The 13,239-nt window shown below is 32.8% G+C and overlaps 2 protein-coding genes across 5 annotated transcripts; both read right to left on the reverse strand.

Annotated features, from left to right (window-relative positions):
• Positions 1-1,915: 1,915 nt before the first annotated feature.
• On the reverse strand, positions 1,916-6,534 carry LOC126668898 (receptor-like cytosolic serine/threonine-protein kinase RBK2). Of its 3 annotated transcripts, none has more exons than XM_050362123.2 (8): positions 5,472-6,534; positions 5,252-5,388; positions 4,653-5,063; positions 4,259-4,510; positions 3,726-3,880; positions 3,560-3,639; positions 3,194-3,329; positions 1,916-2,604 (listed from the first exon to the last, which is right to left on the reverse strand). In XM_050362123.2, exons 1-8 carry the CDS (start codon positions 5,525-5,527, stop codon positions 2,245-2,247), a joined length of 1,587 nt encoding a protein of 528 aa, XP_050218080.1. In that variant the 5' UTR covers positions 5,528-6,534; the 3' UTR covers positions 1,916-2,244. The 3 variants fall into 3 exon arrangements, with proteins under 3 accessions (XP_050218080.1, XP_050218079.1, XP_050218078.1); XM_050362122.2 differs by having other exon boundaries at positions 4,653-5,084; XM_050362121.2 differs by having other exon boundaries at positions 4,653-5,096; positions 5,472-6,533.
• A 240-nt stretch (positions 6,535-6,774) lies between these two features.
• LOC126668899 (uncharacterized protein At4g15545) lies at positions 6,775-10,110 on the reverse strand. Of its 2 annotated transcripts, none has more exons than XM_050362125.2 (9): positions 9,659-10,110; positions 9,505-9,573; positions 9,251-9,307; positions 9,124-9,160; positions 8,699-8,791; positions 8,283-8,540; positions 7,539-7,581; positions 7,252-7,330; positions 6,775-7,168 (listed from the first exon to the last, which is right to left on the reverse strand). In XM_050362125.2, the coding sequence occupies exons 1-9, from the start codon at positions 9,935-9,937 to the stop codon at positions 7,076-7,078; spliced, it is 1,008 nt and encodes a 335-aa protein (XP_050218082.1). In that variant the 5' UTR covers positions 9,938-10,110; the 3' UTR covers positions 6,775-7,075. The 2 variants fall into 2 exon arrangements, with proteins under 2 accessions (XP_050218082.1, XP_050218081.1); XM_050362124.2 differs by having other exon boundaries at positions 8,699-8,794; positions 9,659-10,108.
• Between the last annotated feature and the right edge of the window lie 3,129 nt (positions 10,111-13,239).

Consider the following 13,239-nt stretch of genomic DNA (forward strand, 5'->3'; position numbering starts at 1 on the left):
TAACTTGTTATTTGACTTTCAACCGTCATTTTCGCGTGTAAGATCTTGCTACTTGTTAAATTAATCAACAAACGACGTCGTTTAGTAAAGTTTCATGTAACTTTATGTTAATTATGATTTGAAAAAAGAAAAAACAAATTATGTAACATTAATTATGTGAGCATGATTCTGGAGAATTCATAATTTTAGAATTTCTAGACTCGTATTAAATTTAGAGATTTTAAAATGAAAAATTATTATAAAAAAATTTAAAACTCTTCGTACAGTAACATTGAAAAATTTGTGACGGTTTGATACAATACTTCCAGACTAATGGAACGATATGGTGTAGTTTAGATCGGATGTGGAAAACAGAGTTTATAGTAAAATAACAGGAAAAAAATGAGAGAAAATACTGAAACTTTGGTTTTGATTAAAAGGACAAAATTTTGATTTAAATTATGTAACATATTTTATATAAGTATGAGTGAAGGTTCAAAAACCCCCCTGAACTTGGCACGAAGTATCAAATAAGCCCAATCTCGCAAAAGTGGATCAAACCACCCCAGAACTATGCAAAAACGTATCAAATACCCCCTTCCCCACTCTCACCCTAGAGAGTGAACACACTCTCCGGTTTTACATTACTTTAAGTGGTTTTAGAGGGTTAAAAGATTAAAATAGTCCTTAATATTTAAATCATTCACAAAATTAACATTTAATATATTTTTATAACTTATTACATTTTAATACTTTAAAAATCAAATTGATTTCAAAATAAAATCAAAGGGATCTTTTTATGCTTTTTTCCAACTATCATCTTCTTCTCCGGCCACATACCCACCGCCGCCGAACATACCCACCGCCGCCGCTCTCCACCGTCGCCGCTACTCCCCGGGCGTCTCTGCCGCTACTCCCCCGACGTCTCCGCTCCAGATCCCGTCTGGGATCTGTTTTCAGTTGAAGAACAGATCCCAGACGGGATTTGTTCTTCAACTGAAGAACAGATCCCAGCGTGGGATCTGTTCTTCAAAACGAAGAACAGATCCCACACCTGGGATCTGTTCTTCATTTGAAGAACAAAATGAAGAACAGATCCCAGGTGGATCTGTTCTTCATTTGATTATTCCGGAGGTAGGTCGGGGAGGGGTGGCCGGAATTGATTCCGGAGGTGGTCGGCGGCCGGTTTAGTATTTTCAGTTTAGTAATTAGGGTTAATTTTAGTGAGAGTGATTAGAAAAAAGGTAGAAAAAACCCCCAATTATATATTACTTAAATTTTAAATTAAATAAATCAATTAGTGTTTTAATTAAGATTAATTAGGGTTAATTTTTAAAAGTAGCTTATTCCACTCTCTTTTTTGGTCAAAAGGGTGAAACCGATCCGGTTTTGACAAGTTGTGGGGTGGTTTGATCCGGTTTTATGAGGTTGGGCTTATTTGATACTTCGTGCCAAATTCAGGGGTTTTTTTGAACCTTCACTCATATAAGTATATATAAAGATTTAGTTGTGTAAGTACATTTTAAGTTTAACTTACTGATTGGTATTAAATTTAAAAAAATTATTTAAGTATGATTGTAATTTATCATATTGTAAAACAAATTATATGGGAATAATTATGTGGATGTTATATTAGATAAAATTAAATTAAAAATAACAACTAATGATAATAGCTATTTTTTTTGGTAAATTGATAATAGCTATAATTTATTGCATAATATAAGAATCTATTGTAATTCATATTTTCATTGCCTTTACCATAATTGGTTTTAATATGCCAAAAAACATGGAACCTTAGTCAAGATAATATTATTCTTGCATCAAAGAAGTCTTCTACGGTTTTCGAACCGTACTCATATATGCAGCCGTTTAAAACTTGGGGCCAGAACTTTCCCGCAAGGGACCTACCCGGCTCGAATGGGGATTAGTCTGAATGTGGAAGGCTTAAAGGTGCCGTTTCATAGTTGGAACCCGTTAAGGACACCTCATGATCAGATCAAAAAAGTCTTCTACAGTTTTTTTCACACAAATGGAATTTTTAGATGTATTTTACAGATTACAACATTCACATTCCTTAACATTTTGATCACACATATTTTATACACAACAATAGCTGATATACATCATCAATTACTCAGCCAGTATACATTTTTTTTCATTTCCGATGTTGTTATCGCCTTTTTTTTCTGCTATCGACATCTTTTCAGCCTTCTACGTGGCACAGAATATATACAGATTCATGGAAGAATCAAGTTTGAACAAAAACTATTCAAGATCGAGATCTTCTTTAATCTTCGAGCTTCCGTGACTGTCTAAAAGAACTTCCATGTGTCGATTTAGATCGTTTAGATGCTTTGTTGAGTTATATTCATCTGCATCAAGAAGCTCCTCAGAGTATGTTCTTTGATGCATTGAATTCTGCTGGCTTTTTACCTCTTCTAAAACATGTTCATTTCCCTGCAGAATCTCTACTACTTGATTCATTTGAGGTCGCTGCGTCGAAGTCTGATGTATACAAAAAGAAGCGGTTAGGACCAAACGTTCCAACTGTTTCTCATCGTAGGAATCTCCGAGAATTGTGTCGACAAGTTCTTTGATACTGTTCTTCATAAGCAATGGTTTTGCCTGCACCAAATTGTTCAAAAAAATTGTCAACTTGTTACAGTAATTAGGCCATGTTTGGTTCATGGAATAGGTGCGGAATGGAATAGCTATTCCATATAGAATAACAATTCTTTGATTTGGTTCATGGAATAAGTATTCCATGGAATTGCTATTCCATAATTTTGTGGAAAAACTACTCCTCTCAAAAACTAAAAAATGGCTATTCCATTCCTATTCCATGTCATTCCATTCTATGAAACAGAGTTAGAGATAATATTATTATTGAATTTATTAGACATGGTATCATAGGCTCAGCAATTGAAAGGTTCCATACTTGGCAACTCCATCTGATGGTTTAAAAAAATTAAGAAAACTGTTTTGTAAAAAGTTTATAGTTCAGTAACTATTAAAAACTTTAACCCCATTTGAATAATTAAATGTATAAGACAACATAAGCCTATGATTGTTCACGCTTCAAATTAAATAGATATTCACGTGCGAAAATACATTAGATTTAATCTTATTGTTGGAGTCTCGCCTAACAGTTTAATTTTTTATTTTTTGTTTGGAGGAATTGATTATTTGATTAGCAGAAACAAGGAATACATACCCACATCACAAGGCTTTGCTGAGAACTGTCTACAGCTTGCTTTCCAGTAATGAGCTCTAGCAGTAGTACACCATAAGCATAAACATCTGTTTTTTCATCAACTATCCCATGCATGAAGAACTCAGGAGGAATGTAACTGTAACCATAATTAGAAATAAGATTGGTTGATTGCTTTCCGATCAAAAGCTATATTGCACGAAAACTTATCGAGTTTTACGTTTCAGCATTTCATTTCCGTTTCAGGAAATGATAACTCCAAACTTATATTTATATTCTCCTATTTCAGTATTTTCTGTTTCAACGTTTCTGTTTTTGGACAACATAGGTAAAAAGTGATTCAGAAACGGAGTAAAAAGTATTACGAACCCGAATGTGCCTTCAACTTTTGATACAGTGTGATGAGTCCAGTGCTCAGGTAACCATTTTGCAAGTCCAAAATCAGAAATCTACAGAAGTTTGAATTTCCAAAGCAGGTGGCAATTAGACACTAAATAAAGTTTAGGCACTGCTTTTGCTTAAATTTTCACATTACCTGTGCCTCAAAATCTTCGCTGAGCAATATATTAGAAGCCTTAATATCCTTATGAATAATTCTCCTTTGGCAGCCTTCATGTAGATATTGAAGGCCAATGGCAGTTCCTAATGCAATTTTACATCTGAGTCCAAAATCAAGTTTTTCTCTTGGCCCTATAAAATAAAATGTCAAAAATTAATTTAGTTATAACCAAATTTAAGAATATGAAGTTTGTAACAATAGAAGGGTTAAAATTTTGTGCATTATCGAAGTATAGGCCTTTAATAAAACAATTCCGGCATTTAATTTGTTATATTTTGGTAACTGAACTTTCATTCTCACGACAACATGAGGTTACTTTAAAAAATCAGATCAATAATTGCTTATGTGACGACTCTGTTGTCACATAAGCAATTGTTGGTTAAAATTTTACATAAACCTCTTGTTGTCGTAAAAATGAAAGTTTAGTATCAAAATATAACAAAATGAATATCGATAATTGTCCTGTAAAAGGCCCACAATAACCGTAAACATAAAAGTAATTATCGAACCGTAAAGTAAAGATGCTAAGCTTCCATGGGCGGACAATTGAAGAACAAGATGCATCCCTCCTTCAACACCATATCCAATCACTTTAGCAATATTGGGATGATCAACATGAGCCATAATTCCAAGCTCAGATAAGAAATCAACTGTCATCTCTTCTGGAGAACCTCTGGTCAGCCTCTTTATCGCAACGAACTGCCCGTCTTCTAATTCCCCTTTGTAAACTTCTGCATATCCTCCTTCTCCAATCAAATTTTCTGCAACATACATATTTATCATAAGTAATTCAATTGGAAATGTTTCCGAAACAGGAAAATGCAGCATCATTATAGGAAATATAAAGTTTCAGAAATATTTTCCAGAACATAGACTTAGAATTCGATAAGTTTCTGTGCGAACCAGGGCTAAAATCATTAGTTGCAGCTCGGATATCGGACAATGCAAAGTTTTTCCAGGAAGATTTGAAACAACAAAGATCAGTATCGAGAGGAGAAGTCATATCCGGAATCAATTCCTCTCTCATTTTTCTGGTTTTACTTCTTGTAAGCCTCGGGCCGTGTTTCTTATGAGGGAATGTCTGAAAACTTTTCACATTTCCTTTCTTAAAGACCCGAAAGAAATCGCGCCATTGCGTAGCAACTAAGTTATGATGTGGATGACCATCCGATCCTGAAGTGCTGGCTTTAGAATCTGTTTCAGCTTCTGAGCCACTTGATCTGTGATCCTCTACTCCTTCTCTAGACAAACATTCCGATTCGCCTTTCTCCACCGCACCGGTTTTTTCGCATTCCTTCTTCCCCTCTCCTTCCTCTACATCGAAAGATTTCGTGTCTGAGAAAAGATCTAGCATCAAAAATTACAGAATAACAAGAATAAAAATCAATTTTCTTTTCGAAATATAAGAATTTTAGTTAAATTAGTATCAGAAACAGTTACAATATAGGAATACATTTCTGTTGACAGGACATAATACTTGTAAAGAAATAGAATATCCGTACCATGAGATATAAAAGAATCGGAAAATCCTGAACGTTTTAAGAATCTGCCGGCAACACGAACATCTGCCTTTTCTTCTTCTGAGCAATTAATTGCTGCCTTTTCTTCATTTTTTTCTATCGTGTCGCCCGAACCATTACTGCCCGAAAAATGAAATTTAATATCATTTACAAAGAACAACAAATAAAATTATGAAAAGAAAACCAGGTAATAGGAAATTACCGGGTGGCTTGGAATATTCCTAATCCGATATGAATAGTTCGAAAGCCTTTAACCATTATCAGAAATATATAAAACTGAGAACAATGTTATTGATGGTTATTTTTAAACCCAGAAGCTGAAAAGGAAAATGGAAAAATGTACCAGGAAGAAGCTGAAGATTGATTGACACCAGTCATGATAAAATATCAAGATTGGTGATCAAATCTAGAGAAAGGCAGGGACAGAATATGATAAAGGAATTTAAATAAAAATTGGCATGATTTTTCTTTTTTTCTTTTCTCTAAATATTTGTTAGTTTTATTGGGTAATTAAACCTGATTTTATTGCTTAAAAATCGGCTTTATCTGTCGATTCTAACTTCATTTGTTGGGAATTTATGATTTTCTTTCAGTACTTTATTCCAATTATCAACTTTTCTAGCTCAAAGCAAGAAAATAAAATAAAAGTACATTGAAGGTAATATAGAATCATGGGGCTTTTGGGTTGTTGACGCGTGTCATTGAAGTACTTTCTGCTCTAAACGCGGGAAAGTAACAGAATAAATATGGGAATTAATAAGTTAATAACGGTATTGAAATCCATTAACGTGCAACACCTTCAATATTGCTGCCCCCTTTATGGGATTTCGCTAATGGCGTTTATTTTTGAAATCCGGTTAGGATAATTAACTACTTGTTTAACTGATTGCATATGTGGAGAAAGTAGTTACAAGTTAGCTTTAGCTTGAATTAGACATACTTAATTTGGCACCCATTGCAAGTTTTATTGCACAAAACCCCTTTGCTTATCCGAAAAGCGATTAGCTGGCTTTGTGATTTATCAAATGTTATTATCGAGCAATTATGTAATTTTGATTTTAAATTTAGAAGATAACAAGCGGATGTCAATATATGTTTGAAGACATCTTGTTAAGTTTCAGGTCAGAGAAATGTTTCGATACTTTTCATTCCTTTCTTATCGTTGTATATGCATCGGATTTGGCTTGGTATTTCACCTATTCCTCTCAAAACAAAGCGCTTCCGTTTCTCATAACCCTTTCTTGAGGTAAGAGTTTTATGAATGCATGGGGATGAATATTTCATTTGACCTAATCAAAAATTTAAATTCTTTTTTAATTAAACCGAACCGATTTATAAGAATTTTCAAAAATAACCAACCTAAATTAGTCGTTTTGATCAATTTTTAGTTCGGGTTTATTATATTCAGTTAACTGAAGCTTTTTTACCTTCAAAATCGAACTGAATTAAATTTATCAATACGGTTTAATTATTCAATTTAATCTGATTTTTGCATACCCGACTCATGACCAAGAATTGCTTGCATGATATAAGCATCCAGTTGATGCTTCATTTCACTGTTTTTCCTAAAAATATGGTACAAACTATCCTCTCTAATTTAGGCATTCTCTTTAATCCTCATCTACAAAGGTTTGTCAGCAAGCCACTCACAAGTTGTTTTACTGATCATTGTTATTGATGTTAACAAATAGTAAAATTCAAAAGAAGGGGTTCTATTGAGAAGTGTCCTTACACCTGATATTGATGTACAATAAATAACAATACCCACGAATGCAAAAGCTCGATGCAGTTGGATTGTAAGCCGCTTCAATGAGCATTACGAGTGATTAATCCATCAAATATTGCATAAAGGTCCTTATTATCTGGTCCAAAAATCTCCTCAGCTTTTCTCAGAGTCTCCTGTGTATTACAGAAAATAAATTAGATACAAATGGTACTATGCATTTTGTTAACAATGAGAAATGCAGAGACAGGAGACGTACTTCTTTTGTTTGCTTGTGAGAATTTAACTCCTTAACATTCGCTAAAAATTCACTAAACTGAGCGTAAGACAGTCGGCTCCTGATTAACAGAAGAAGGGACTAAATTAGAAACTCCAACTGGCAATGAATTCTAGTTGTATGCGTAGAGCTTTTCAGTGTAAGCACAAACACAGATATTTAGAGCAAGAAATTATCTTCACGTCCAACTATATTACTTAATCGTTTAATCATATGCTGTTTTTTTTTCCTCTAGTACGGAAGCCTTTTTAACCACAATGAACTTTTACCTGACTTGACGGAAGAATTCTTTCCCATCCACACGGGTTCGCGCTGAAACATACAGATAAAAGCAGTAATGAGATGAAATTACAGAAACACAAGATAAGATAAACTTAGAACTATTTAAGCTACTAACAAGAGCAATACATTACAGTCCTTTAAGTATTTTCTACAGCACAAACGGAAAATGAGCAACAATCCTAAATTTGTTTGGTGGTGCATAAAAACGGATGTAGGAACGAATCTAACAAGTTTTCGACAAAAGTACCCTTATTCAGCCAACTGCCTGATTATTTATGAAATGTTATAATGCATGGCTGGTGTTTAAAGCATGATTTACATATGTTTTAAGATCGTTGCTGTGTCCAGTGTAGGTTGAAAGTTGACATGTTCGCTATTTCTTTAATTTTTTTAAAGGAATATTGACTAGCATGAACTAATCAAATTTACAATACAGTTCCAACGACTGTAATTCTCTAGACTTACATTATATCTAGAATCTAAAACAAGTAAATGCTAGAACTAATCATGAATTAATAATTTTAAATACAGCTCAAATTATTAGAGTTCTGTAGACATATGTGATATGATACGTTAATCATTATTTCTAAAATCTAAACAAGTAAATGTTAGAACTAATTATGAACTAATCAAATTTAAGATACAGATTTGATACGTTAATCATCGTATCTAAAATCTAAAGAAGTGAATGCTAGAGAAACTTGTTTCCACAATAAAAGGAAAGAACTAACCTGTTTGTGACCCTGTGTCACTTGACATGGAGCTATGCTGGCTTGGTGGTATAGAAGAAAATATAGAGGACCTATCGTCAGGCATGGGTCTTGAGACAGAAAATGACATTGAATGTCGTCTTGGGGACACTGGTTTAGACGTTCGAGTAGGAGATACAGAAGCTGATAAACTCGGAGGGGAACCCGGAGGAGTAAAACGGGGAGTGTTTATTTGAGATGCTAGCAAAACACCATGTGATATTCCTGGTCTTGATGGTGCTGCCATAATAATAGCAATATCTTGTCAGACTGCAAGCAGGTAAGTATTTATGCAACAAACACTCATTAACGTAAAGATGTTGAACAATTCAGCATATTTTGGTAAGTTTCATCAAAGAAGAAGAGATTCATTCAGAAAAAAGAACAATTGTGCATACCCTCTACTTCACGATCCTCTGCAAGTGAATTTCCCATTTCGGAGAATTGGCTCCGCATTGAAGATGTTCTTGAAGGTTGCGTCAAAGTATCATCTTCTGAATCAAATAAGAAACAGAATTTCTCTGAGATGACAAATTAAATCACAAACACTATAAAATAACACCAAAAACATAAATAGTTAGACGTCGAGTAGACAATCAAGAGTTGGCATTTGATTTAACCTATAACATGATATTTCCTTTCAAATCAACATAGAGTGAACAGCGTTGAAGCTTTGGAAGTTTCAGACTTGCCAATTAGTGTTAATTTCTTAGCCTGCTTTAGTTACTCAACCCAAACCTCCATTTAAATGCAAACTCAAATCTCCATACATAATTTTAAATAATGCACGATTAATAACGACTAAGAAAGTAAAAACACATACCACTTGGTGTTGGCTTGGCAATAGGCACAGCTCCCGCCTGTCACAAAACCGTACCAACTAAGTCGAGAACTTCAGTGCAGTGTTCTAAACATATATACAAATAAAGTGAACAGAATTGGTCACTTACAGAACCTTCCTCCTCATCTTGAAGAGACTTCATAAGGGTCTTTCTAAACACCTCCAACTGCAAAACCATTACAATTACTAATAATAATTAGGTCTAACTTCAACCAATAAATCAAAAAAATCAGGCAGCATGTCGTCTGTTCCATGTCAAGTCATAGGGTTTAGTTTACGAATTATGTAGTTCAAATTAAAATTTTCAAAATTATCATTATAACTGTAACGTAGTGAAATTTCAATATAATCAATTCAATTTACCTTCGAAACATCTCTTTGAAGCTTCTTTACAGTGTTAGACAACGAAGCATTCTCATTCAATAAATTCTCCTGCAAATTAGGACAACAAAAACAAATCAATTAAGTCGAATTAAACTTAAAAATAAAACACAGTAAAAAATTAATCGTAAGGGACCTTATCGGCCTCGGCTCCGGCGAGTTTATCGGCGGTATCGGAGAGGGAGGCATCGAGGGAGTCAATATGAGACTGAAGTTCGGCGATGAGGTGGTCTTTCTCGGCGAGTTGGGAGCGTAAAGCGGAGGATTCAGATTCGAGAGAAGAGACACGTGTAGAGAGAGCAATGGACGTGATTTTGCGGGCCACATCGAGCTGTTCAAACGGATCGGACGGTAACACTTCCAATAACTCCTCGGGAAGATCGAAGGTGGAACCACTCGATTCTTTCGCCAACATTTTTTAATCCAGTGCTCCTTCAATTATTTTTTTCGAAATTTTAATTTATGAGTGTGCATTGTTCGGAAATATGTGGCTTCTAGCAGGATAGAACCTGATAAGAGATGAACTGAACCTGTGGTCTGCTATGAGTTTTCTCTGTCATGTGCATAATGTTTTTTCTTAAATTTTGTCTCCTACTCTCTTGGTCAATTTTCTTTTTTCAAAACTTGTTTAGCTTCTTTAGTCGATAAAAGAAAAATTAAGACATGCCTAGAGTTGTAAATAAACCGAATTACTCACGAGTAGCTCAATATTTGGCTCCATAAGAGTTCGATTCGTCGTCATTCGTATCGTAAACGATCAAAGTTTGATCTGAATTTCTTATTCATGTATTTGATCGAGGTAGGCATGAAAATAGTGGTGTTCGAGTCGTTTATGTTCACGAACAACTCATATATAAGTTCGTTTAGTTGTTCGGGTCGTTTATGTTCACGAACAACTCATATATAAGCTCGTTTAGTTCGTGAACACACTCATATATAAACTTGATTAAAAGTTTGTAAAATGACGCGTATAAAAATTCAATAAAAAATTTATGAACTGGCTTGTATAAGAGTCTGCAAATTAATTTGTATTATAATTAAATTTAAAATATTTTATTAATTTATTAAGATTACATACTTTTAAGCAAAGTTACACTTTGTCCTTTATTTAGAGTTTATGATTAAAAGTTGACTTTTCATTTTAATTGGAAATCTGAGATAGTGGGTGTTTTAAAATACTAGGAGTATATAAAATTAATCAAAAAGATAGACCAATAAAAAAAAGAATGTAATTTTAATTAAAAAAACAAAAAAAATATATGAAACCCTAAAAATCATACACCTTTTACTTTTATGGTTGTTCTGACCATATAGCACAACTTTTAGCGTTTTTCTTAATTTGAACACATATTACCATTTGTCTAAAATATTAGCACAATTTTTCAAATGTTTATATTTATTAGCTTATGTCCTGTTTTGGGCAATTAGAATCCAACATGGCTCTCCGGATTGTCTCGTCAGCGCTAGCGTGACCTTTTTATGCACGTCATTTTGGATTATTTCTATCATATAGCACGAACTATCATTTTATTTCAAATATTAGCACAACCTTTTAAATATTTTTAAATTTTAACCTAAAACCCGTTTCCATCTATTTGAGTCCAATGTGCAAATTTAAGAATATTTATCATAAAAAAAGATATGGAGGATTATGAATTTATGTTATAAAAATTTGCTAAGCATTCTAAACGAGCATATGCTTCAGAGGTACATCACTGATGTTATAAAAATTTGATAGGCTTTCTGAACGAGCATATGCTTCAGAAGTATATCACTGATGTTATAAAAATTATTGAGTACTAAATTAATTTAGTTATTTTACTTATTTTAATTTTTTTGTTTTTAAATTTAGGGTTTTGATGTGGATCAGACTTCTGATTTTGACATCTTTTTCTAAAATTTGTTAGATGTTTTGATTAAAAGATTTTATACTTCTAATTTTACGGTATCGATGTTAAGGTTGTGAATTTTTGACTGTGATGTTAGAGTTTGTGGACTTATGGTTGTGATTTTAGAGTTGTGAATTTATAGTTGTGATGTTAGGGTTAGTTGTGATGTTAGGGTTAGTTGTGATTCTAACAGGCTTTATGCTAAAATTTAAAAATAATTGAAAGGTTGTGGCAATATTTGAGACGAATGGTAGTTCGTGCTATTTGTTAAGAATACTCCAAAATGACGTCGCATGGAGAAGGCCACGCTGGCATTAACGAAACAATCTGGCGAGTCACGTTAGATTTCAACAGCCGGAAATAGGAATAGGCTAAATTTTAAAAACATTTGAAAGATTGTGCTAATATTTGAGATAAATGGTAGTATGTGTTTAAATTGCAAAAAATGCTAAAGGTTATGCTATTTGGTAGGAATAACACTTATTTTTATAATTTTATTGAAATATCAATACCAACTGTAATTGTTGTAACCAGATTGATATACACAGTGGAACCGAAACCATTCGATATGGATTTGATCAATAAATAGCATTGTAGCAATATAGTAAAATAAACAAATAACACAAAAAATTACGTGGTTTAGCAATTATGGTTACATCTATAGGCGAAAGAATTGGTCATCCATTAATCGTAATTGAATTACACTTTCTAATTGCCTAATGACAATAAAATTATCGTCCATCCAAATAGTCCATCAACAAAGTCTTAATCAATTAGAATTATAGGCATTATTCCATAAATCTCCACTTTAACTTTCATTATTCAATAAGCTGTAATTATCGTTATATATGCTACTTTTTTCATTTTACGTCCAAAGCGAACTTATTTAAAAAGAGATCTTTGAGGAGGAGCATACAAGCTTTTAAGAGCGTCTTGAACTTGCTGAAAATAAAATGACATGAATATTTAACTATCTTCAACTATATCAATCAAAATTTTACGAAACTTCAAATTTTATTGGTCTTAAAACTAATACCATAAACAAAACATACGTGTTTTTTCAATTTAATTATGAAATTTGAAATGTGCCAAATATTTTAAAAAACTTTCATTTTTTTCTATATCAATACATAAGATCATAATATATTACCGTTATACTCATTCATTGGTTGATTTTGTTGAAATATAAGTTATTTTTTATTGTCACCTCACCATATTGTGGCATCTTGAATTAATTTGGAAAAAAAAGAAATTTTTATATATATTTGACACATATTAAAATTCATAATTAGAAAATATGCATAAGTCATAAATTATACTCTAAAAATAATAAATAACAACAACGATGCATAACTTTGTTAAAAGGGTTAATTGCAAATTAATATACGAACTTTACCTTAATTTGCAATTACAACACGAACTTTGAAACTTGGCAATTTAATACACCAACTTTCATTTTTTTGGCAAATTAGTACACCGACCAATCATACAACAACACATGGCTTTATATGACAATGTCCACGTTAGTGTTTTTCCAGTTCAGTGTATCAATTCGCCAAAAAATGAAAATCGGTGTATCAATTTGCCAAGTTTTAAAGTTTATGTTGTACTTGCAAATTAGGATAAAGTTTGTGTATTAATTTGCAATTAACCCTCGTTAAAATTGGCATCATTTATTTTCTATAGCTTTGTTGTTTGGAATATTGGTATATGGCACAATGGTATACATGTTTGACTGAAACAACTTCCTGTATCCTTCCTATTATTTAAATTAATCAATGTATATTCAAATTTCAAACAACCATGAAATAATCATGAAAATGATACA

Source organism: Mercurialis annua, linkage group LG2 (genome assembly GCF_937616625.2).
Source record: "Mercurialis annua linkage group LG2, ddMerAnnu1.2, whole genome shotgun sequence".
Taxonomy (NCBI): domain Eukaryota; kingdom Viridiplantae; phylum Streptophyta; class Magnoliopsida; order Malpighiales; family Euphorbiaceae; genus Mercurialis; species Mercurialis annua.

Bases quoted from the DNA above. Each gene is read 5' to 3' on its own strand.
- LOC126668898 (XM_050362121.2), bottom strand. From the start codon at position 5,527: ATGGTTAAAGGCTTTCGAACTATTCATATCGGATTAGGAATATTCCAA. The intron at 5,389-5,471 runs GTAATTTCCTAT...TTTTTCGGGCAG, and splicing joins GGAATATTCCAAGCCACCCG to TAATGGTTCGGGCGACACGA. The intron at 2,605-3,193 runs GTATGTATTCCT...AATTTGGTGCAG, and splicing joins AGCAAAGCCTTGTGATGTGG to GCAAAACCATTGCTTATGAA.
- LOC126668899 (XM_050362124.2), bottom strand. From the start codon at position 9,937: ATGTTGGCGAAAGAATCGAGTGGTTCCACCTTCGATCTTCCCGAGGAG. The intron at 9,574-9,658 runs GTCCCTTACGAT...CCTAATTTGCAG, and splicing joins CCGGAGCCGAGGCCGATAAG to GAGAATTTATTGAATGAGAA. The intron at 9,161-9,250 runs GTAAGTGACCAA...GTTTTGTGACAG, and splicing joins AAGATGAGGAGGAAGGTTCT to GCGGGAGCTGTGCCTATTGC.